A 27,484-nucleotide genomic window follows, 5' to 3' on the forward strand; every position below is an offset into this window, starting at 1 on the left:
GAGAAATCAACTCCGCAGATGGAATTGCCTATTTTTAGCGGAAGCTTCCAGCAGTGGACATCGTTCAAGGATCTTTTCACTGAAACTATCCACACAAACGCATCTCTATCATACGCGCAAAAGATGCAGTTTTTAAAGGGTAAGCTCCGAGGAGAAGCCGAGCGTTTAGTTCAACATTTACAAATAAGCTCAGATAATTACGTTACCTGCTGGGAGATACTCAATAATAGATATAACAATAAAAAGCTTATTTTTACGTCACACATCAATACTTTGATGAATATTTCAGTGTCGCAACAACCGTCGTTCGGACATATCAAGAAAATCCACGATACGTCACTGGAGTCGCTAAATGCTATAAAAAACCTGGGTGTAGACATAAGTTCATGGGACCCTTTATTAGTACATATTTTAAGCCAAAAACTAGATTCCGATACTTACAACGAATACATATCATCGTTAAAACAACCAAAGGAATTACCTATTTTAAAAGATTTTCTAAATTACCTAGAAACGAAATTTACGGCTCTTGAGACTTCACGGAAAAAGCAAGAAAACCCGACAGCGAAGTCTAGTTTCAAAAATACCTATTATAATAATTCATCAACTGAAAATCGCTTGAATTACAAGAAACCCACATACTTTACACAATCAAAGGTTTCAAGTAACAGAGTTCAAAAACCTGCACATACGGCAAAATTACCGTGTCACTTTTGTTCAAATCGCGAACATGGCTTATATTATTGCACAAAGTTTCTAGAGTTGCCTAATCATATGAAACGAAAATTTATTATGGACAAAAATTTATGCAAAAATTGTCTTTATGATCACGAAGGCAAAAATTGTTATTCTGAATCGCGTTGTCGAGAATGCGATGGTAATCATAATACAATTTTGCATGACGTATTTTGCAATAAAGTATTTACATCGAAAAATACAGAGTCGAAGATTTCGAAATCGGACATGGGTAATACACATGTTTCGGTAAATTGTAAAGACCCTGAAATCCTGTTGGCAACAGCCATGGTACAGGTACAAGCTCGGGACGGTACATACCATAACATTCGAGCCTTACTAGATCAGGGGTCTGAGACTACTCTCATATCAGAGAGAATAGCTCACATTTTAGGTTTACCACGCAAACATTGCAAGGGAACTATAACTGGAATAGGTGAAAAGGAGAGCAATTGTAAGGGAATTATTAAAATCAAGTGTAGGTCTAATCAAGAAGACTTTTCTTTCGAAACAGATGCGTATATCATGAAAACTTTAATAAAGAATCTGCCCTCCTACAGCTTTCCTAAACCAGAGTGGCCTGCATTAGAAAATTTGCCTTTAGCGGATCCTTACTTCAATATGAGAAGACCGGTAGACCTTTTACTTGGAGTAGATGTTTTTAGTAACTTACTATTAGACGGAATTTATAAGGCGGGGCCCACTCTACCGATGGCTCAAAAAACGCGTTTAGGTTGGATTTTGAGTGGCTGCGTAAAAAAGAGTTTTAAATGTAACATAATTGTACATAACATCGACGATATCTGTCAATTTTGGCAATCAGAAAATATCTCAGAGCCATCTACTATATCACTTGCTGACCAGCAGGTCATTGATTTTTATAATAAAACTACTATACGTCAGTCGGATGGCAAGTATCAAGTGCGCCTCCCCCTTAAAAATGAAATAGAAAATAAATTAGGCCAGTCAAAATCAAAGGCCATGGCACAGTTTAAACAGTTAGAAAGAAAGTTTGTTAAAAATATTAATATAGCACGAGAGTATAAATTATTTATAAACGAATACAAGCAATTAGGTCACATGATACACTCAAATAATTCCGATTCATCCGGTTTTTACCTACCGCACCATTGTGTTATTCGAGATGAATCAACCACAACTAAGTTACGGGTGGTTTTTAATGCTTCCGCGCCTTCCACTTCCGGTTTGAGCTTAAATGACTTGATGGAAAGAGGTCCTAATTTACAACAAGATCTACAGAGTCTTCTTATCAAGTGGAGACAATTTAGATATGGGTTTACTGCGGATATTGAAAAAATGTTTAGAATGGTTTGGTTACATCCAGATGACCAAAACTATCAAAAGATTATTTGGAGAGAATCGCCGTTAGATAAAATGAATATTTTTCAATTAAAGACAGTGACATACGGCACCAAGGCTGCGCCGTTTCTGGCGATGATGACACTTCGACGTTTAGCTCAAGATGAGAGACAGAATTATCAAGAAAGTTCCGCGCCGAAAGTTATTGAATCATCATTTTACATGGACGATTTAGTCTACGGATGTCATTCTATCGAATCAGCAAAGCGTTTAATAAACGACATTATTTCGATTTTAAAGTCAGGGGGGTTTAATTTACGAAAATGGAAGGCCAATAATCAAGATATACTCCCAAATAACTATAATAATACAGAACAAATCAATTATGACTTTAAAAACACCGAGTCATCAAAAACGTTAGGACTTAGTTGGGACCCACAGCAAGATCAATTTACATTTACCTCAAAATTAGACTTCATGACGAAAAACCCTACAAAACGTATTTTACTTTCAAATATATCAAAATTATTTGACCCACTGGGCTGGCTATCTCCAATTTCAACTAAAATAAAACTATTATTTCAACAAGTATGGCAATTGCAATTAAAATGGGATGAACCTTTACCGGAAAATATATTGAAAGAGTGGGAAAGTATGAAAATTGACTTAGAAAATATAAATAAATTTTATATACCTAGGTGGTTAGGAACAATAAAGAATAATGTCATCGAACTCCACGGATTCTCAGATGCGTCAACAAAATGTTACGCCTGCGTTGTTTACTGCAAGGTAATGACACATGAACAGACATCGGTAACTATGATAGCAGGAAAATCAAGATTAGTTCCTGTAAATAATAAACTTACCTTACCGAAACTTGAGTTATGTGGTGCCTTATTACTCATAAAGTTACTGTCAAAAATAAAAAGTTGCCTTGAGACATACCAAATTAATTACTACTGCTGGGTTGATTCTATGGTAGTTTTAGGATGGATTAACGGTGTACCTGAGCGCTGGAAACCATTTGTGGCAAATAGAGTAAAGCAGATTATCGAAGTGGTACCGCCCAACAGCTGGAATTACGTTAAGTCGGAGGAGAACCCCGCAGACTGTGCTAGCCGTGGTTTAACAGCGTTACAATTAAGAGATCATAAATTATGGTGGAACGGGCCGACTTGGTTAAAAACGCATAAAACTAAAGATCAATTTAATACTAAAATAACATTTTTTACATGTCAAGAAGCCAAAAGAACTAAAAAGATCGTAGCAACAGTAATTCATAATCAATATGAAAATATCATAACATCATTACTTTTTAAATTTAGCTCGTTAAGCAAGATTGCGAGAATATTAGCCTGGGTCTATAGATTTATTAATAATAAACGTGAAACCAAGAAATACTTAACGTTAAGTGAAATAAAGCAAGCCAATATAAAAATCATTCAACAGTGTCAGCAAGAATATTTTATTCAAGAATTACGTGACATACAGAAAGGAAATAATGTATCATCAAAAAGCAAGATTTGTATGCTCCACCCTATACTTGATGAAGATAAAATTTTAAGAGTGGGGGGACGTCTAAAACACGCAAATATTAACCTAGATATGAAACACCCCATTATCATACCCAAAAATAGTCGTTTATCAGAATTAATTATCGACCAGTGTCATGAACTCACCTATCACGGTGGCGCCAAGCTTACTTCCGGGTTTATTCGACAAAAGTATTGGTTGGTAGGAGGACTCAAAGCCACGAAAAAGCGCATTTTTCAATGTGTAAAGTGCAGAAAGCACACTCCGAGTCAGCACTATCAAATTATGGGCGATTTACCTACAGCAAGGGTCAATCCATCGCGGCCATTCTATCATACAGGGGTAGATTATACAGGTCACGTGTTTGTTAAGGCCAACAAGGGCCGAGGTATTCTAACCACAAAGGGCTACGTGGCTGTATTCGTCTGTATGGTTACTAAAGCTGTACATTTAGAGTTGGTGTCAGATTTAACAACGTCATCATTTTTAGCTGCTTTGCGCCGCATGACTGCTAGACGAGGTGTGCCGAAAAATATGTACAGTGACCAAGGTACTACGTTTATCGGAGCAAACAAGGTCTTACAAGAAGAATACCAACAAATATTAAGTACCTTCCAAAACACAAAATTCATCGATGAAATCACGCGAATGGGGATCAAGTGGCATTTTAATGCCCCTTCTTGGCCGTCAGCAGGTGGTCTATGGGAAGCTGCGGTCAAGAGTCTCAAATATCATATAAAACGAGTGATAGGCGAACAAAGACTTACATTTGAGGAATACTCAACATTACTCTCTCAGCTCGAAGCTTGTATTAATCAAAGACCTTTATGTGCAATGACCGAAGACCCTGACGACTTAAATTGCCTAACACCATCTCATTTTTTAACTAGTGGTCCTCATTTAGCATTTTACAACACCGAAACTGACTTACGTACTCGTTGGCACCTAACGCAAAGATTGTTCGATGATATCTGGAAAAAATGGCGCTTAGAATATCTTACGCAACTATCAGTCCGCAGCAAGTGGAGGCTACCACAAGAGAATATCAAGGTCAACGACATAGTGCTCATTCAAGACGCTAACTTGCCGGCCGGGAGGTGGCTACTCGGCCGCGTCCTGCAGCTACACCCTGGAAACGACGGTTACGTAAGGGTTGTTACCCTAAAAACAAAAAACGGCCTCATGAAACGCCCGGTCGTTAAATTGTCAATATTACCAGTAAATGAACAAAATTCAAATGTAAAACAAGATGACGTTAAGCAAGTATATCACGTTACCAAAACAAGCAAGAAAAATACCTATAGCTTTTCGAAATTGGTGCTTACAATTTTATTTTTTATAATGACATTTATATCAAGATCAGAAGGCTCGTTTAATATTACGCCGCTTAGAAATAATCAAAGTTTGTACTTCGACAAGATAACAAAAATGTCTCTAATCAAAGACGAGTGGCGCTTAGTCGTCTACTACGACATGAATCCCTACTGGGAGGGGTCATTAACATTAAGCAAGTACTTAGATTATTTACAAAACATTTGCAATAGTGAACAAAAGCATTCACAATGTGCAGCGATCATGTTACAATTACATCACGGTTATGAACAATTAAATCATTATAATAATGTTATGATGAATAAGCATACTGTGCGCACGCGACGAGGAATAATAAACGGAGTAGGTAATTTAGCTAACTCTTTATTCGGAATTTTGGATAGTAATTTCGCTGAAAAATATGAGCAAGACATTCAACTCATCAAGCACAATCAAGAGCATCTCGCCGCACTCTGGAAGAACCAGACCTCTATTGTCGAAGCCGAGTTAAATGTATTGAAACGCACTGAGAACGTTATGAACAAGCAACACAAGCTCATCAACCAACGATTAAATCAAGTAGAACAACAATTATACGCCGTCAAAAAGGAAAGCTTTACAAATAACGACTTTATTCTCTCCGCAATAATAGCCAACAACATATTAACTCATCTCAAGGACATACAGAATATCCTACTAGACACTATGACTAACATTTATAACGGCCAGCTCAGCTTACACCTCCTGACACCTGATCAACTACGCCAAGAACTAAACATTATTTCAGCTAAAATATCGAAAGACTTATCACTACCTTTTGAGAACATAAGTTTACCTAATATTTATCATTTATTAAAGGTAAAAGCTAGAATGTCAACAAACTACCTATTATTTGAAACTAAAATACCTCTAGTTCACCGAGATACCTACGAAATTCATAAAATCATCGCCGTACCACGTTTACTAAATAATAATATTATGATTTATATAAAACCCGTATCTAGTTTCCTAGCTATTAATTTACAGAAAGAGGCTCTGTTGCCTATAACTGAAAGTGAGTTAAAATCGTGTCTGCAAGAAGAGTCAGGCACTCTTTTATGTAAGAGCGGGTCTCCGGTGTACACCCTGAAGGACGATGAAAGTCTTTGTGAAAGGGATGCAGCCACCGGAAGATGCAGAATTTATGAGGAACCGTGCCAATCACAGTGGCATGAATTAAATCAAGTGAATACTTACTTTTATTTTTATTGTAAACAACAGAACGTAAAAATACTATGCGACGATCAAGTTTCATCGTTACCGTTATTGTATTCTGGCTTATTGACAATAAATGACGGATGTATACTGAAGTTCAAGGACTTTACTGTGTATACTCATAAACAAGAAATGAGTACTTTGCACTTCAATGCCGAAATTATTGCTCCAAAGTTATCTCCGATAAACTACTTTTTTAATATATCGGTTCCAACCCTCGGCACTACTAACGCAAGCGACAAAGACGACGTCAGCGAGCATTCGAAGCGGCTAATTCAGCTGCAGGAGCAAATCGAAGAGATGAAGCAGACTGTTCCGTTGTATGACAGCATTAGCAGCCACGACATTCATCATTATACGGCAACCTACATCATCGTTGCCGTGGCTACCGTCGGGATAGCTATTTGGGGATCGCGCAAGATCCTCCGCAGGCGGTCGGCGCGCACGGAGCGGCCGACGCTGGCCACCCCGCGGCCGGCGGCAGCTCGGCGGCGGCCGCCCTCCTCCACAACGGTTATTGACCAACAGTGTGTGTGTGGTGCGAGTAATAAGTGCGTTCCGTGCAAACATTCTAATGTAGATAAGAAAAACAAATTTACGTCACCGACCTTCCGCTCGGTTTATGTAATCGGTGACGATAGTGTTAAATTTAATTCTATTTAGATAATTAGTTTTTATTTTCTTACTAACAAGTGTAGGTTAAGAACCAATTGGAATCACCTTGTATCATCATCTCATCACTACTAACTTTTCGGTGTGGGAGCATGTACGAACCAAGTCGTACATTTGCGAATCAGCGATTTTATTAAATAAATTGGTTGTCAATATAATAATTATTCAGTACGTTTTCGATCCATCAAGGCGATCGCGCGTGCTCGCACACCGGGTCATTTGATCATCATCAAGGATCAATAAATTAATTAATTTAATTAATTGTGATTCGGGTTTATTTCATATTAACAAGTAAAAAGTGTGTAGAGTCAAACAAGGACGCTACATCCTTTTATGGTCCTTCGAGCTTTTATGGTCCTTCGAGCTTTTATGGTCCTTCGAGAAAAAACTGACATTTCGTGAAGTGAACTGTGGATATTAGATTACAGACTATTTTTTATCGAAGAATTTTTAGCATATCAATTTAAGTAAACATGGAAGATCTTCTATCAACACAGCAGCAGTTGATTGGAGCTATTGAGCAGCTCTACAGCAATTTCAAGAAAGACGGGCCGGAACGCAAGACCGGTGATTACATCAGGAGGAGACTTGAAACGCTAGATAAGTATTGGGAGGAATTTCAAAACAACCACCTTAAATTATGTGGCTATAGTGACAAGTCGCATGATTATTTTGTGACCGAGCAATTGGACACAACTAGGGAACGCTACGAGCATGTCAGGTCCGTCATCGTGAATTATCAACCACGTGACGCCAAACCGGGCACTCCGCTGCTGCGGCCAGCGACTGCACTGGCTGGCGCCGGGCCGCCGCAGCCGCCCACGCGCGCCTCGTTGACAGCAGCAAGGACGGACAGCGCGCACGAGTCTGAAGCACATCAGGTAACTTTCAGGGCACAGGGCGTCAATAGCAGGACCGATGAGTTGCTAAGAAAGCAAGCGAGCAACTTCAGGGCGCTTCAGAGAAAGGTAGCTAGTATTAACTTAGATACGGAGTTAGCTAAATGGGAGTTTGACGATTTATTAAAAACGTTACAATCCCGGTGGTCGGCTATAGATACTTTACATCTTGAAATAGATAGTGAACTAGAGGGGAAAAATCAGGAATACGATGCGGCTTTCTATCATTATGAAAAATTGTACGAAGACATGAAAAGGGCTATTAATAGGAAAATGAGGTCTATGTGTCATAGGGAGAAATCAACTCCGCAGATGGAATTGCCTATTTTTAGCGGAAGCTTCCAGCAGTGGACATCGTTCAAGGATCTTTTCACTGAAACTATCCACACAAACGCATCTCTATCATACGCGCAAAAGATGCAGTTTTTAAAGGGTAAGCTCCGAGGAGAAGCCGAGCGTTTAGTTCAACATTTACAAATAAGCTCAGATAATTACGTTACCTGCTGGGAGATACTCAATAATAGATATAACAATAAAAAGCTTATTTTTACGTCACACATCAATACTTTGATGAATATTTCAGTGTCGCAACAACCGTCGTTCGGACATATCAAGAAAATCCACGATACGTCACTGGAGTCGCTAAATGCTATAAAAAACCTGGGTGTGGACATAAGTTCATGGGACCCTTTACTAGTACATATTTTAAGCCAAAAACTAGATGCCGATACTTACAACGAATACATATCATCGTTAAAACAACCAAAGGAATTACCTATTTTAAAAGATTTTCTAAATTACCTAGAAACTAAATTTACGGCTCTTGAGACTTCACGGAAAAAGCAAGAAAACCCGACAGCGAAGTCTAGTTTTAGAAATACATATTATAATAATTCATCAACTGAAAATCGCTTGAATTACAAGAAACCCACATACTTTACACAATCAAAGGTTTCAAGTAACAGAGTTCAAAAACCTGCACATACGGCAAAATTACCGTGTCACTTTTGTTCAAATCGCGAACATGGCTTATATTATTGCACAAAGTTTCTAGAGTTGCCTAATCATATGAAACGAAAATTTATTATAGACAAAAATTTATGCAAAAATTGTCTTTATGATCACGAAGGCAAAAATTGTTATTCTGAATCGCGTTGTCGAGAATGCGATGGTAATCATAATACAATTTTGCATGACGTATTTTGCAATAAAGTATTTACGTCGAAAAATACAGACTCGAAGATTTCGAAATCGGACGTGGGTAATACACATGTTTCGGTAAATTGCAAAGACCCTGAAATCCTGTTGGCAACAGCCATGGTACAGGTACAAGCTCGGGACGGTACATACCATAACATTCGAGCCTTACTAGATCAGGGGTCTGAGACTACTCTCATATCAGAGAGAATAGCTCACATTTTAGGTTTACCACGCAAACATTGCAAGGGAACCATAACTGGAATAGGTGAAAAGGAGAGCAATTGTAAGGGGATTATTAAAATCAAATGTAGGTCTAATCAAGAAGACTTTTCTTTCGAAACAGATGCGTATATCATGAGAACTTTAATAAAGAATCTGCCCTCCTACAGCTTTCCTAAACCAGAGTGGCCTGCATTAGAAAATTTGCCTTTAGCGGATCCTTACTTCAATATGAGAAGACCGGTAGACCTTTTACTTGGAGTAGATGTTTTTAGTAACTTACTATTAGACGGAATTTATAAGGCGGGGCCCACTCTACCGATGGCTCAAAAAACGCGTTTAGGTTGGATTTTGAGTGGCTGCGTAAAAAAGAGTTTTAAATGTAACATAATTGTACATAACATCGACGATATCTGTCAATTTTGGCAAGCAGAAAATATCTCAGAGCCATCTACTATGTCACTTGCCGACCAGCAGGTCATTGATTTTTATAATAAAAGTACTATACGTCAGGCGGATGGCAAGTATCAAGTGCGCCTCCCCCTTAAAAATGAAATAGAAAATAAATTAGGCCAGTCAAAATCAAAGGCCATGGCACAGTTTAAACAGTTAGAAAGAAAGTTTGTTAAAAATATAAGTATAGCACGAGAGTATAAACTATTTATAAACGAATACAAGCAATTAGGTCATATGATACACTCAAATAATTCCGATTCATCCGGTTTTTACCTACCGCACCATTGTGTTATTCGAGATGAATCAACCACAACTAAGTTACGGGTGGTTTTTAATGCTTCCGCGCCTTCCACTTCCGGTTTGAGCTTAAATGACTTGATGGAAAGAGGTCCTAACTTACAACAAGATCTACAGAGTCTTCTTATCAAGTGGAGACAGTTTAGATATGGGTTTACTGCGGATATTGAAAAAATGTTTAGAATGGTTTGGTTACATCCAGATGACCAAAAATATCAAAAGGTTATTTGGAGAGAATCGCCGTTAGACAAAATGAATATTTTTCAATTAAAGACAGTGACATACGGCACCAAGGCTGCGCCGTTTCTGGCGATGATGACACTTCGACGTTTAGCTCAAGATGAGAGACAGAATTATCAAGAAAGTTCCGCGCCGAAAGTTATTGAATCATCATTTTACATGGACGATTTAGTCTACGGATGTCATTCTATCGAATCAGCAAAGCGTTTAATAAACGACATTGTTTCGATTTTAAAGTCAGGGGGGTTTAATTTACGAAAATGGAAGGCCAATAATCAAGATATACTCCCAAATAACTATAGTAATACAGAACAAATCAATTATGACTTTAAAAACACCGAGTCATCAAAAACGTTAGGACTTAGTTGGGACCCACAGCAAGATCAATTTACATTTACCTCAAAATTAGACTTCATGACGAAAAACCCTACAAAACGTATTTTACTTTCAAATATATCAAAATTATTTGACCCACTGGGCTGGCTATCTCCAATTTCAACTAAAATAAAACTATTATTTCAACAAGTATGGCAATTACAATTAAAATGGGACGAACCTTTACCGGAAAATATATTGAAAGAGTGGGAAAGTATGAAAATTGACTTAGAAAATATAAATAAATTTTATATGCCTAGGTGGTTAGGAACAATAAAGAATAATGTCATCGAACTCCACGGATTTTCAGATGCGTCAACAAAATGTTACGCCTGCGTTGTTTACTGCAAGGTGACACATGAACAGACATCGGTAACTATGATAGCAGGAAAATCAAGATTAGTTCCTGTAAATAATAAACTTACCTTACCGAAACTTGAGTTATGTGGTGCCTTATTACTCATAAAGTTATTGTCAAAAATAAAAAGTTGCCTTGAGACATACCAAATTAATTACTACTGCTGGGTTGATTCTATGGTAGTTTTAGGATGGATTCACGGTGTACCTGAGCGCTGGAAACCATTTGTGGCAAATAGAGTAAAGCAGATTATCGAAGTGGTACCGCCGAACAGCTGGAATTACGTTAAGTCGGAGGAGAACCCCGCAGACTGTGCTAGCCGTGGTTTAACAGCGTTACAATTAAGAGATCATCAATTGTGGTGGAACGGGCCGACTTGGTTAAAAACGCATAAAACTAAAGATCAATTTAATACTAAAATAAAATTTTTTACATCTCAAGAAGCCAAAAGAACTAAAAAGATCGTAGCAACTGTAATTCATAATCAATATGAAAATATCATAACATCATTACTTTTTAAATTTAGCTCGTTAAGCAAGATTGCGAGAATATTAGCCTGGGTCTATAGATTTATTAATAATAAACGTGAAACCAAGAAATACTTAACGTTAAGTGAAATAAAGCAAGCCAACATAAAAATCATTCAACAGTGTCAGCAAGAATATTTTATTCAAGAATTACGTGACATACAGAAAGGAAATAATGTATCATCAAAAAGCAAGATTTGTATGCTCCACCCTATACTTGATGAAGATAAAATTTTAAGAGTGGGGGGACGTCTAAAACACGCAAATATTAACCTAGATATGAAACACCCCATTATCATACCCAAAAATAGTCGTTTATCAGAATTAATTATCGACCAGTGTCATGAACTCACCTATCACGGTGGCGCCAAGCTTACTTCCGGGTTTATTCGACAAAAGTATTGGTTGGTAGGAGGACTCAAAGCCACGAAAAAGCGTATTTTTCAATGTGTAAAGTGCAGAAAGCACACTCCGAGTCAGCACTATCAAATTATGGGCGATTTACCTACAGCAAGGGTCAATCCATCGCGGCCATTCTATCATACAGGGGTAGATTATACAGGTCACGTGTTTGTTAAGGCCAACAAGGGCCGAGGTATTCTAACCACAAAGGGCTACGTGGCTGTATTCGTCTGTATGGTTACTAAAGCTGTACATTTAGAGTTGGTGTCAGATTTAACAACGTCATCATTTTTAGCTGCTTTGCGCCGCATGACTGCTAGACGAGGGGTGCCGAAAAATATGTACAGTGACCAAGGTACTACGTTTATCGGAGCAAACAAGGTCTTACAAGAAGAATACCAACAAATATTAAGTACCTTCCAAAACACAAAATTCATCGATGAAATCACGCGAATGGGGATTAAGTGGCATTTTAATGCCCCTTCTTGGCCGTCAGCAGGTGGTCTATGGGAAGCTGCGGTCAAGAGTCTCAAATATCATATAAAACGAGTGATAGGCGAACAAAGACTTACATTTGAGGAATACTCAACATTACTCTCTCAGCTCGAAGCTTGTATTAATCAAAGACCTTTATGTGCAATGACCGAAGACCCTGACGACTTAAATTGCCTAACACCATCTCATTTTTTAACTAGTGGTCCTCATTTAGCATTTTACAACACCGAAACTGACTTACGTACTCGTTGGCACCTAACGCAAAGATTGTTCGATGATATCTGGAAAAAATGGCGCTTAGAATATCTTACGCAACTATCAGTCCGCAGCAAGTGGAGGCTACCACAAGAGAATATCAAGGTCAACGACATAGTGCTCATTCAAGACGCTAACTTGCCGGCCGGGAGGTGGCTACTCGGCCGCGTCCTGCAGCTACACCCTGGAAACGACGGTTACGTAAGGGTTGTTACCCTAAAAACAAAAAACGGCCTCATGAAACGCCCGGTCGTTAAATTGTCAATATTACCAGTAAATGAACAAAATTCAAATGTAAAACAAGATGACGTTAAGCAAGTATATCACGTTACCAAAACAAGCAAGAAAAATACCTATAGCTTTTCGAAATTGGTGCTTACAATTTTATTTTTTATAATGACATTTATATCAAGATCAGAAGGCTCGTTTAATATTACGCCGCTTAGAAATAATCAAAGTTTGTACTTCGACAAGATAACAAAAATGTCTCTAATCAAAGACGAGTGGCGCTTAGTCGTCTACTACGACATGAATCCCTACTGGGAGGGGTCATTAACATTAAGCAAGTACTTAGATTATTTACAAAACATTTGCAATAGTGAACAAAAGCATTCACAATGTGCAGCGATCATGTTACAATTACATCACGGTTATGAACAATTAAATCATTATAATAATGTTATGATGAATAAGCATACTGTGCGCACGCGACGAGGAATAATAAACGGAGTAGGTAATTTAGCTAACTCTTTATTCGGAATTTTGGATAGTAATTTCGCTGAAAAATATGAGCAAGACATTCAACTCATCAAGCACAATCAAGAGCATCTCGCCGCACTCTGGAAGAACCAGACCTCTATTGTCGAAGCCGAGTTAAATGTATTGAAACGCACTGAGAACGTTATGAACAAGCAACACAAGCTCATCAACCAACGATTAAATCAAGTAGAACAACAATTATACGCCGTCAAAAAGGAAAGCTTTACAAATAACGACTTTATTCTCTCCGCAATAATAGCCAACAACATATTATCTCATCTCAAGGACATACAGAATATCCTACTAGACACTATGACTAACATTTATAACGGCCAGCTCAGCTTACACCTCCTGACACCTGATCAACTACGCCAAGAACTAAACATTATTTCAGCTAAAATATCGAAAGACTTATCACTACCTTTTGAGAACATAAGTTTACCTAATATTTATCATTTATTAAAGGTAAAAGCTAGAATGTCAACAAACTACCTATTATTTGAAACTAAAATACCTCTAGTTCACCGAGATACCTACGAAATTCATAAAATCATCGCCGTACCACGTTTACTAAATAATAATATTATGATTTATATAAAACCCGTATCTAGTTTCCTAGCTATTAATTTACAGAAAGAGGCTCTGTTGCCTATAACTGAAAGTGAGTTAAAATCGTGTCTGCAAGAAGAGTCAGGCACTCTTTTATGTAAGAGCGGGTCTCCGGTGTACACCCTGAAGGACGATGAAAGTCTTTGTGAAAGGGATGCAGCCACCGGAAGATGCAGAATTTATGAGGAACCGTGCCAATCACAGTGGCATGAATTAAATCAAGTGAATACTTACTTTTATTTTTATTGTAAACAACAGAACGTAAAAATACTATGCGACGATCAAGTTTCATCGTTACCGTTATTGTATTCTGGCTTATTGACAATAAATGACGGATGTATACTGAAGTTCAAGGACTTTACTGTGTATACTCATAAACAAGAAATGAGTACTTTGCACTTCAAAGCCGAAATTATTGCTCCAAAGTTATCTCCGGTAAACTACTTTTTTAATATATCGGTTCCAACCCTCGGCACTACTAACGCAAGCGACAAAGACGACGTCAGCGAGCATTCGAAGCGGCTAATTCAGCTGCAGGAGCAAATCGAAGAGATGAAGCAGACTGTTCCGTTGTATGACAGCATTAGCAGCCACGACATTCATCATTATACGGCAACCTACATCATCGTTGCCGTGGCTACCGTCGGGATAGCTATTTGGGGATCGCGCAAGATCCTCCGCAGGCGGTCGGCGCGCACGGAGCGGCCGACGCTGGCCACCCCGCGGCCGGCGGCAGCTCGGCGGCGGCCGCCCTCCTCCACAACGGTTATTGACCAACAGTGTGTGTGTGGTGCGAGTAATAAGTGCGTTCCGTGCAAACATTCTAATGTAGATAAGAAAAACAAATTTACGTCACCGACCTTCCGCTCGGTTTATGTAATCGGTGACGATAGTGTTAAATTTAATTCTATTTAGATAATTAGTTTTTATTTTCTTACTAACAAGTGTAGGTTAAGAACCAATTGGAATCACCTTGTATCATCATCTCATCACTACTAACTTTTCGGTGTGGGAGCATGTACGAACCAAGTCGTACATTTGCGAATCAGCGATTTTATTAAATAAATTTGTTGTCAATATAATAATTATTCAGTACGTTTTCGATCCATCAAGGCGATCGCGCGTGCTCGCACACCGGGTCATTTGATCATCATCAAGGATCAATAAATTAATTAATTTAATTAATTGTGATTCGGGTTTATTTCATATTAACAAGTAAAAAGTGTGTAGAGTCAAACAAGGACGCTACATCCTTTTATACAACACGTACGTACACAAATATTTATATAGGCTCTATTGATTTTTATCCTCTGATCCGGGGTGTGTCTGTTTGTATTGTGTGTATCGAGACTATCTACGGTCTAACGGTCGGCAACGCCCCGAGAAGCTTATGGTGTTGCAAGCGGCTATAGGTTACGGTAATCGCTTACCATCAGGTGGGCCGTAAGCTTGTTTGTCGACCTAGTTGTATAAAAAAAATAAGTTCGTCAGTTCAGCCTATTGCAATCCACTGCTGGACATATTTCTCCAAAATTCCGCGCCAGACATCCCGGTTTTCCGCAATCCTCACCCAGATCACACCGGCAATCTTACGTAGATCGTCGGTCCAACGGGCCGGAGGACGTTCCACAAATAAAGTACTAGAACATTTTTAAAAGAAAAGTTTGTTAAATCTGTCCAGGCGTTCTCGAGTCATGCACCTTGTAACACGTTTGTCGATTTTTTTTCTATGTTTACATAGACTATAAAAATAATCATAACAATCAAATAGCAATTGTATTTATTATTTATCGTCATTTTGCGATAGCGATAATTACAGCCTTACGATCGCTTGGTTATCGCAAGTGACGCAATATATACCCATTGGTTGTTTGTTTGGTTGTACGTACTCAAGAACTTCTAACTAGAATTGAAAAAAAATATTTTGTTCGTTTATCGAGGAAGCCTATATCACATCAGGCCAATAGGAGCCATGAGATGTTTATCTGGTATTTTGCGGGAAATGCCTCGCTTCTAAGCTAATACTTAAAATAAAACTATTAGTGATTTTCCACAGTATCGTGTTTAAAGATAATTTGCTTTAAATATGAAACCAATTATATGCAAGTTTTATATAAACAACAATATTTTTTGCTTAAATAACGATTAATCAGTGTAATAACTTTGTAAAAAAAGGTACAAAAAAACCAACATTAACTACGTCGTTAGCGCAGTTTTTTAACCTACTTAAAAAAAGGAGGAGGTTCACAATTCGCTTGTATTTTTTTATATCATCATTACAGCCTATACAGTCCACTGCTGGACATAGGCCTCCACAAGTTCCCGCCAAAAATAGCGCGAACTCATGTGTTTTGCCCATAGTCACCATGCTGGGCAGGCGGGTTGTTGGCCGCAGGGCTGGCTTTGTCGCACCGAAGACGCTGCTGCCCGTCTTCGGCCTGTGTATTTCAAAGCCAGTATTTGGATGGTTATCCCGCCACCGGTCGGCTTTTTAAGTTCCAAGGTGGTAGCGGAATTGTGTTATCCCTTAGTCGCCTCTTACGACACCCACGGGAAGAGAGGGGGTGGCTATATTCTTTGATGCCGTAGCCACACAGTACAACAGTTTTTTTATATGTTACCTCAGAAATGGGCTAAAAACGGTTCGCCTCCATGTTAGCCCTCCTCCGCGGCTCCTCCAGCGGATTGCTGAATGTTTTTTGTTGATAGTATATTATTATTATTGTATATTTTTGTTTGTATATGTGCCATTTATATGTACGTTCAAGAAATACATGTATATCAGCAGGATGTTACCCTAAATACAAGCATTATGTTTCCTACCTTAGGAACAGACGACCCGATGTACATCTTAAATTTATTTATATTTAATTATATACTAATTATAAGTAGAACCTAAAATGCAGGACGATAATATAATCTTAATATATTACGTTTTGGTAGTGGTATCTGCCAATTCACAGTGGAGCGGCGTGGTGGATTAAGCTCCAATCCTCTTCCTATATGGAGAAAGAGTCCTACGCACAATAGTGGGATTACAGGTTGAATTTTAGTGGAACTATTTGAATATAATGAAAATTCGGTCAAGTGCGAGCGGGCAGAATTTTGTTTTCGTTACGAAAGCGTGCTGCAGACACGTCTGATGAATATTCAGAGGTTTCGGAGATAAGTGAGTGTGTCAAGGATTAACAGACGGCCTAGAGTATTGTCCGACTGTGTAAACAAGTGGGGTTTTGTTAGTGCTTTAGTTGCTTTGTTAGAGGTTATTGTGGTCTAATTTCTTACTGTTGAGTAGGTATATCTATGGATCTTTTTATTTTTTTATTTTTATTGAAAAATCATATGTTTGATAGTATTTTGTTTTAAAAAATTTTTTATGTATGTTTAATTTATTCTGTTATGTGGACTTCCAAGGCTTTGTTTATTAAACTGACAGCGTAACGACGTCTCAGAGAGGTCCTTACTGTCCATTGGTTGAAGCCGCAATCAATCTAACACATTTCACTTCGGCTTAGAACGAAGTACGAGTGCGGCCGTGTTTATACACTTCGATGCACACGCGTACATAACACGTTAAGTGTTTCAATAAATCAAACGTGAATTACAATTTAATGTTTTGAATAATAGTAATATTTTTTTACATTGTAATGATCAATCAAGAACATATAAAGTAATTATAAAACAAATTATTAAACTGAATTATTTCAATTGAAGCCTTGCGCCGACAGGACTAATGTTGTTTTATATTTTTACCGAGTTGAAAGAAGAACAAAATGATATTTACCTTGTATTTTATTATATTGCAATAAATCACCAACGCGTAAACCTAGTTCCTGAAGACATTTAGATCAGAACTAAAGTCTCTTAGCGCTAGAGCTACGTGCCACGAATTCCTCTCGACTCTGTGGTGAGGAATGTCGTCCGGTGGGTGGTGGTGGGTGTCTGCCATCATTTGACCGCTACCTGCTACTTGCTACAATAGATGGAATTGTTTCGTACTGCTATACAATTTTAAAAATCAAATCTAACTAGCTGTGAGTTGCGGTTTCCATCATGTTAATTTAATAAACAAAACTATTGACTAGCCCGTTGGCGCAGTTTGTAGCTTTCTGTTCCGCAGGTTGCGGGTTAGATTCCCGCCTGAGTCTGCGTTTAATATTTGTATTTATATATGTATTATTTCTATGTATATTTATTTAAAAAAAATAGTTATAACAGTCGGCTGTTATCTGTAATACAAGCATTAAGTATTTTGACATATGTAATTATTATATTTAAGAAAAGAAAAATAAGGCAGTACGAAGTTCGCTAGGTCAGTTAGTATATTATAAATAAACTTAAAATAACATTTGTAAACGTTTGGTAAAACGAGTCGTACCCCAGTGGAACGACAATGGTGACTCCATCGGAATACAAATGCTATGCAGTACGCAATGGAACACGCGACGCTTAGTAATTCTTGGGAATTTACTCGTTTCAAGGTTGTTCGTTTTTGATTATCCACGTATTTAAGATAATCAAATCAAAATCAAAAATAGTTTTAGTCAAATAAGCTTCAAAAGAAATGAATCGTTATCTTACAAATTAAAATTTTAATTGTCGTTAAAAGTGAAGCTACCGCCGATTCGGAATGTAGATTCTGCAGAGAAGAATCGGTAAGAAACTCCGCAGTTTCTCTTTTGAAAATAATATATAAACTGTGTTTTAGTACAAAATTAGAAACATGTTGCATGAAATACAGCGTCACTAAGTCCACACAACTTTATCATCTATGTAATCCTGCACCAAATAATAAACTTCAGCTATTAATTTCTTTTTAAATAATATTTTTAAGCTTTAATTTTTCTTTTATACAAACCTTGTTCTAACAATGAGGAACACAAATATATTTGTATGCTCGCAAACGAAAAAAACTAACTTCAATCAAATCGACTAGAACGTAAGAAGACGTAACCAATCAAGTGAATACACATTCGAGATAAGTCAAAAAGTAATTGTCACATCTCGATCAAATCTAAATGGCACCAAATCGACTTTAAAAAAGGAGATTTTCAATTTCCTATCTTCCCTTATCCCTATATTAGTAATAGACAACCGTGTGACGGGTTAAGCTTATTTAAAATATCATCACAGCAGCCTTTCGCAGTCCACTACTGGACATAGGCATCCACAAGTTCACGCCAAAAATTGTGTGAACTCATGTGTTTTGCCAATAGTCACCACGCTGGGCAGGCGGGTTGGTGACCGCAGTACTGGCTTTGTCGCACCGAAGACGCTGCTGCCCGTCTTCGGCCTGTGTATTTCAAAGCCAGCAGTTGGATGGTTATCCCGCCATCGGTCGGCTTCTTAAGTTCCAAGGTAGTAGTGGAACTGTGTTATCCCTTAGTCGCCTCTTACGACACCCACGAGAAGAGAGGGGGTGGCTATATTCTTTACTGCCGTAACCACACAGCATATATATTTAAAATATACAGCATTAATATTTTCCTTCAGTTAAACCTAATCGAATTGTCACTAAGACCAAGGTCGTCATCGAGTCGATTATATTGAATTCGACACAGCACTTTAGCGAATTAATGCGCGATCAAACTCGCCGGCATCGGTTCTAAATCGAATCGGTAATGCCGTTTTAATTATAACTAGCCGTGCATCCCGGTTTCACCTGCTTTATTAAAAAAATGTATTGAAATATTATGTAGCCTATAATAGCCTTCCTCGGTGAATGGACAACGCAAAAAAAATTTCAATTCGAACAAGTAGTTCCTGAGATTAGTGGGTTCAAACAAACAAACCCTGCTACAATAAGTAGCCCGTGAGTTACTCCCGCGTTGATATTGATTGATACAGCTGGTAAATCTCGTAAATCGTAACGCGATGTTTTATAGCCTAGGTACTGAATTCGTTGTTGTCAGTCGGTCAGTTCAACCAGTTTTGCAATATTGCAGTCCACTGCTGGAAATATGCATCCCCAAGCTCGCGCCAGACATCTTACGTAGATCGATAAGTATGATTTTTGATTACATTTTTTGTTTTTTAATTCAGCTGTAACAAAGATTTGAACCAGTTATATGATCTACTCAGATAAACAAAGCATACGAAAGCTTTGAACATATGTTCTGCTCGTACATTCCACATCACGACTGTTCTGTGTCAATGACCGGTGGCTTTCACTGGAACGAATATAATTACAACTCAATACTACGAAAGTTACCTGTTCTAGTAGCTTTATATGACATTTTACGACTTCTAAAGGCGATGGTCGAGGTTTAAATATACTTCATGTTAGCTTTGTACTCTAACATAACTGTCATTTGACAGATACTTATGTATGACTGATATAGGATAGCATACATATTCAGCCTGTAACATCCCACTGCTGGGCATAGGCTTCTTGCTCCATGCAGGACATGGATTGGGGGCTAATCCACCACGCTGCTCCACTGCGGGTTAGCGGATGTATTCTGTACTATATAACGATCGCTATCAGGTATTTATGATGACAAACGGAACCGACGGCTTAACGTGCTCTCCGAGGCACGGTGGGGACACCCACAATGACAGACATATACTTGTACAAATACAAATATCCATACCGAGCGGGATTCGAACCCCCAAACCGTCGGTGTTTTAGACGACCACTCGCGCCACTACACCAGAGCGGTTTGCATATATATATATTGATTCATTAAATAGAACTTTTTTTTTACATACCATGGTAATTATTCTTAACACTTTGAATGCCATGGGGGACACCAGTTAGGCCTCACTTGTTTAGTCCATGGGGCCAGTTTAAAAACCCTTATTTACAAAAAAAATTATGATAAGGTTTTATTACATTACCTACCATACCCATTCTTAAAGATCTTACTTATTTTTGCTTACACTGTAGGGCATATTTTTCTAAGACATATTTTTTAAGTTGACTCTGGCTCGCGGTCATGTGGTACCCAAACAGAAAAACTAAAAAAATCAAGGCGGCGTTTAACGTGTTAAGGAGTTAACTCCCGTCGCCTGTCAGAACTGAGATAAACCTTTTTCGTAAGCCCAACATCATTGAGTAATAACAGACAAAAGAACAACTCTGCATATATGAAACGTAATGTCACTCATGTGTATGTCGAGTTTAGGAGAAATTATGTAATGTCTAACGATACGGGTTATGCAAATCTGAAGGTCCGCTCAAGAACGGCTCGGTGACGAAACGTGTATAGTTACAACAGACGAACATACATGCCCACGCTTCGTTACTGGTATTTTTTTTTGTATGCCATAGTTGTCCATTATTAACCGACCTCAGAAAAATACTATTAATACTTATTTGAAGTCGATTGTACTGTGTGGCTACGGTACTAAAGAATATAGCTACCCCCTCTCTTCCCGTGGGTGTCGTAAGAGGCGACTAAGGGATAATACAGTTCCGCTACCACCTTGGAACTTAAAAGCCGACCAGTGGTTGGATAACCATCCAACTGCTGGCTTTGAAATACACAGTCCGAAGACGGGCAGCAGCGTCTTCGGTGCGACAAAGCCAGTACTGCGGTCACCAACCCGCCTGCTCAGCGTGGTGACTATGGGCAAAACACATGAGTTCACGCTATTTTTGCGTAAACTTGTGGAGGCCTATGTCCAGCAGTGGACTGTGATAGGCTGTAATGATGAAGTCGGTTAAAAATGAGGAGGTTCTCAATTCAGAACTCAGAACTTTTGACTGGGTGGACCGATTGCGATGATTTTTGTTTTAATCGAAAGGTGTTGTGTGTGTGTGTGTGTGTCACGTGGTCCCAATTAAATTTAATTGTGATCTAACAAGTATTTTCTGAATTATCTATACAAATAAATAAAATGGAAGTGGCTGTTTGTAATATTAAAATAAACGATTTTTACCAAATGCATGGATGTATACACGGTGCATATACCAAAATATATTTTTTTTACTATTTTTGTCTATCTGTCTCTTTGTTCCGGCTAATCTCTGAATTTAGAGATCTATTTATTTTGTAACTCTGTCAATTGAACAATGAATTTTTTGTTAAATTTCACGGGGACGAAGTCGCGGTACAGCTATCATCTAATATTTTTAATGTGTATTATTTCCTACAACTGGGTGAATTGTCTTGTTGTCCCATTTAAAGATCGAGTTCTGATGAGTACTCTTTGAGACTTGAGTTATCCAACAATGCCTTTTCAATTGACTATTTTTTTCGACTACCTTCATTGTGTTTTATCTACGAGAAAATACAGTTATTATTTATGTAGAAATTACAAGTTATTTGTATTTGAATAACCGCTCGTTTTTATCTGATATTTCTCTGATACTGATTTTTAACCGACGCAAAAAAGGAGTAGGTTTCTCAATTCGATCGTATTATATATGTTCGTACCGTTCGACCGTATTAGGTCCAATATATCAAAAATTTAGATCTAGCGGGTACATCGTTCCATAGCTAAATTGGCAAGCGCACCGACACGGTCAGTCAGAGATGCAGGTTCGATCCCCGCTGGAACGGTCGATTTTTGATATGACATTAAAACATGTTTATAATTTCCAAATTCCTAAAAAATAAAATCGTACAAATTTAAAATTTGTCTATTTACGTTGTATTTATATTGTCGATGTAATTTAAGTCGGTATTTTTTCGTTTGCTAGCAAACACAATTATGTTATAGCCTATAAAAGTATCAAATACAAAAACATTTTCACCATTAAAATAACTTAAGCTTCATAATATTTTTATATCTCAATAACGTTTTAGACGGTAATCAATTTAAACAATGATCCAGTGTGTCGAGATGTCGATACTTCGGTCCGAGTGAAAGCGATTCGATTCCGTTGCGTTTATTAATTTTATATTTAATAGATTTTTGAAAGTTCATCTTCACTGTAATTTTTTAAATTATCTAAATGTGATCTAAATGGAATTTGCATATATGTGTTATACTTACGTGACATAACATTCTTTCGTCTATTACACTTTGCCCATAGTATGTCATATAGCCAATAGCCATCCCCGATAAGTGGGCTATCCCCGACCAAAGTATTACATTTTAACTCGACCTAGTATTTTCTGAGATGAGTTCAATAAAAATATAATCTTGAACTTGATAGTATTCTAAGGGCCTGTTGCACCAGTTGTGATTAACGCTATTCGACAGATAACAGTATCCGACAGTAAAAAGTGGTCGATCCATTATTCTTTCACCATCGTATTCTATTATATTCATGATTATAATATAAAAATGAGTCGCTGAATGTGTTGCTAAGCGCAAAACTCGAGAACGGTTGGACCGATTTCGCTAATTCTTTTTTTAAAATATTCCTTGAAGTACGAGGATGGTTCTTACGGAGAGAAAAATTCTAAAAAAAAAATTAATAAAATTAAAGAATCGACTGTTAGGCGATACGAAGTTCGCCGGGTCAGCTAGTTCATGATATATTTCTATTCGCATATATTAATCAAAAAGTTGCAATTTAATCTATAAGATGACTATTCGAAGGTGCTTTTGAAGCCTATTTGAATACAGTTATTTTGATTTTAATTTAATGTATCGTAATTTTTTATCCGTTGGATACGGTTTAATAGTGTTAACGGGAATCGTAGAAATAGGTCATAAAAAAAGTTATAGATTTACAAATGATCATCTCGAACGGGATAAAATCGTCAAGTACCCACACCAAGGACGCTCAGCAAGGTCGCCGTACCCGTTTCCTTGTCCGTGTAATGCCCGGTTTCAAGTACTCTCCTAATTGTAACTCTCGGCTCGTTTTAATTATGGTTTTTATATAAACCAGATTGTATGTAGTGTGTTTTTGTTTATAGGTAAAAAAATTATGTTGAGTTGAAGTCTATCTTGTACTACAAGGAGCTGTTATTTATTTATTTATTTAATATTCAGAAAACCAACAGCACAAATAACAATACAAAGCAATTGAACTAACAGTTTTTAATAAACTAAAACTGGTCATAGTATTTGTGTTGAAATGTATGTATGTGTGTTTATAAGGTCGAAATATGATCCAAGATGGCGACCGGTCGTCCTTGGAAGAGATGAATGTCTTTCCATGTTTACACTCGGCTGGCTTTCCTGACGCATTTCTCTCTAGTAGTAATACGACACGTTAACTACTATAGCTACAGTCGCCTATACTAATATTGTAAAGCTGAAAAGTTTGTTTGTTTGTTTGTTTAATGCTTTAATATTTAAGTGTTTGATAGCCTATTTACCGAGTAAGGATATAGGCTCTAAATTGACGCGTGCGAAGTTGCAGGGCACAGCTAGTTCATGACACGAAGCAGATACAAATATTAAGTACGTGTGTCCTGGTGTGTTGCTTATTTATTCATTTACCCGAGGGATCGTCCATTAAACGCGTGAGTCTCGAAATTACGAAATATAACACATAAACATTTCAAATTGAAATGAAAATAAGGACACCAAAGGGAGAGAAATATCTTGATATTTTCGTTATTTCTAAGTCTTAAGTCGACAACTATAACGTGACTACCAATCGTAGGATCAGTTCGGTTTTCAATGAAATAAACTCGGATCACGAAAATATTCATCGATTTATTTCACTGCTTGATCTGTTAACATTGAAATTTTCTCATATACTGACATTACAAACTGATTATCCTTACATCTAACCTCTTATTTCAATCTACCCTACAACCATCATTCACTTTAAACATATCGATAGTAACAATTATTCTAGTTTCAACATTGATATTATCACTTGATTCTAACAATTTACGTTCTTCACCTCCTCTTATGACTAATTAGTCAGTTATCGATATTGACCATTTCTGTAACTTACGCGTAATTGTTACAAGGATCAAAATAACGATTAATACGTTAAATTTAATTATTCATAAGAATATATTTTTACAGGTAACATTATGACAACACAATGTAGCTAATAGAAACACTTTGAGCCATAAATTAATTACATTAATCAGATGTCTTATAATTAATTTAGATACAAAACAGAGAAAATTGAAAAGAATAAAGGAGAATGATATGATTCCATACATTCTTGGGCCAAAATGTAATGAAATGAAAATGGTATCAATTAATGCATTTAGGCTTATTGATCCCTCGCTGAAAATTATCTATATTTTGGCTATCTGAGAGTGGAGTTATTAGACTTTTTGTAACAGTGAGGTTATGTTACAATGTCTATAAAAAAACCCGATCACTAAGTTCTTGTAGCACTAATGTTTGTTATATTTAGTGAAGAATGTTTGAAAACTCATTACAAATACTGATATACACTTGAAACCATAAATAAATATCAGGAATGGACTCGGAATGCATCGGAAAACAGTAAACACGAAACGAGTGACGGACACGGTATTACTGTTACTGTAGCTGTCAAAGCTGTCATTAAAAATATGATTTATTTTAAATCGATACGAAATCGATAATCATTTTGGTTTATCAGATATTAATTGATATTTTCGATATTAATGTAACTTTATTTAAATGTTCTTTATTGTTTACAGCTTTAATTGTGCATCTAAATATCTTGAGTTAATTAACTAGTGCAAACATTTTCTTTTTGAATTCTGTAATCGATTATAATTGAATCGATACCCAAATAATTTGATGAAAACTATCTTTCTCAATTTTCTCCGCTTTCAGATTCAGAATTGAGCTGATATTTTATATTTTAAAATAAAAAAATATGACCAATTTTTAAACCATATCTCTACTCATTACATTTTGGCCCAAAAGTCCCCATCTCCTTTGATAACAATATTTGTATAAATACAAATATTTGCGGAAGTAATCGTCCCTAAGAACCCTGGAAGATGACTACACGCCTTACACCAGAACGGTTGTCTCTTACTGATATTATAAAAACGAAATATTTGATTGTTTGTTTGTTTGCATTGAATAGGTACGAAACTACAGAACCGATTTGAAAAATGCTTTTACTGTTAGGAAGCTTTTTTGTTGTTATCGCAGGGGAACCCATTTACGGGTGATATCCAGGATGCCCGGGTAGGCAATCCTAGACCGTATGTCGGCTTCAGCACTTGGTGGTGCAATACCGACCAAAATCCCTTACTGTTAGGAAGCTACACTATTCACGGGTGACATAAGCTATATTATATTTCAAAAAAATGGGGAAAAATTTATATTTTGAAATTTTTGCCAAATATTCGTGCAAAGCCGGGGCGGGATGCTAGTCTGTATATAAACTCTGATTGAATCTAATTGAGAATCTCCGTTTTACTCATAAGCTATATAAATTTTTAAGTAAATATTTTTACTAGTACCGCGTTCAAGGTTCACCGTATTTGTGTAGTAAGACCTCGCTCCTCCATACCATGGTCTCATGGGCTTGAACGTAAAACACACGCTATCTGTCCCTTATCGCTTACATACCTAAAACCCATGTAAATACAGTCGAGGGAAGGTCGTTTGATGGTAACGAAAAATTTTTCGTAAACTATTTTACTTTGTTATACCAAGTTAGTATACATTTATATGTTGTTAAAATTTTCTGTCTGATTGTTCGTAAATATTCAACTGTAAGGCCTTTTTTTTAATCGACTCTTAAAAAGGAGGACGTTGTCAGTTAGATTTTTTTTTTGAAATGAAACAACCCGCTTTAGAATCGTTATGATTTGAAAATCGATGAAACGAAAATGCGTCACGATAAGGGAACAAAGACATAAAAGTAGGCAAAAATGAGATATAATACATTACACAGTATTTTATATTCTTTCTTGGCACGAAAAAATCGAAAAAAATTTCACTTCTCATCATCATCATTACAGCCTATACAGTCCACTTCTGGACACAGGCCTCCACAAGTTCACGCCAAAAATAACGTGAACTCATGTGTGTTGCCCATAGTCACTACGCTGGGCAGGTGGGTTGGTGACCGCAGTACTGGCTTTGTCGCACCGTTTCACTTCCGCCGTGTGCGAATTGTAATTTTTCTCTTGTGTACATCATAAATTTTTACTGAGTGTACATAATTTGATGATCCTTTTTTTTATTCGGAAGCTGTTACTCGTCGCGTGGTCCCGTATGAATTTGAGCGAGATCATGTATTGTTATAATATTAACTGAGGTGGGGCGCAGCAGGATATTTTCTGCTCATATGGAGCAGCCCGACCGGGGAAGTACCTCTACCTTACACAAGATCACAGCTAAATAATACTGCTTTCAAGCATTGTTGTGTTCCTGTGGTGAGAAAGTTGACCAGAGCTCCTGGGGGGAATTGGGGATAGGGTCGGCAACGCGCTTGCGATGCTTCTGGTGTTGCAGAATTCTATGAGCCGTACGCTTGTTTGGCGACTTAGTTATATATATAAATTGTACTATATACTTGTTGATATGAACTGAAATAATTTCTTTTAATTTCTGCAATAATTCATGTAATGTATATTTGTCAACAGATTAAATTGGAGACTGTGTTCGGGCTGACGGTGAGCAGCAACGCGGCTCTCGACTGCGATCCCAACACAGAGGTCGTCGCATATCCCGCGGGGTGAGTCATCTCATGCATTTATATAGCCTAGCATTAGATCTCAATATGCATTATATATTTATCG

At 37.4% G+C, this 27,484-nt stretch overlaps 1 protein-coding gene across 1 annotated transcript in view; it reads left to right on the forward strand.

Moving 5' to 3' along the window:
• LOC123668307 (mitogen-activated protein kinase-binding protein 1) overlaps positions 1 to 27,484 on the forward strand; it is a 120,038-nt gene that overhangs the window by 43,965 nt on the left and 48,589 nt on the right. The window contains exon 2 of the mRNA XM_045602068.1: positions 27,329 to 27,420. Coding sequence (XP_045458024.1) covers positions 27,329 to 27,420 — 92 coding nt within the window. The remainder of the gene's footprint in view (positions 1 to 27,328; positions 27,421 to 27,484) is intronic.

This window comes from Melitaea cinxia, chromosome 30, assembly GCF_905220565.1.
Source record: "Melitaea cinxia chromosome 30, ilMelCinx1.1, whole genome shotgun sequence".
Lineage (NCBI taxonomy): Eukaryota > Metazoa > Arthropoda > Insecta > Lepidoptera > Nymphalidae > Melitaea > Melitaea cinxia.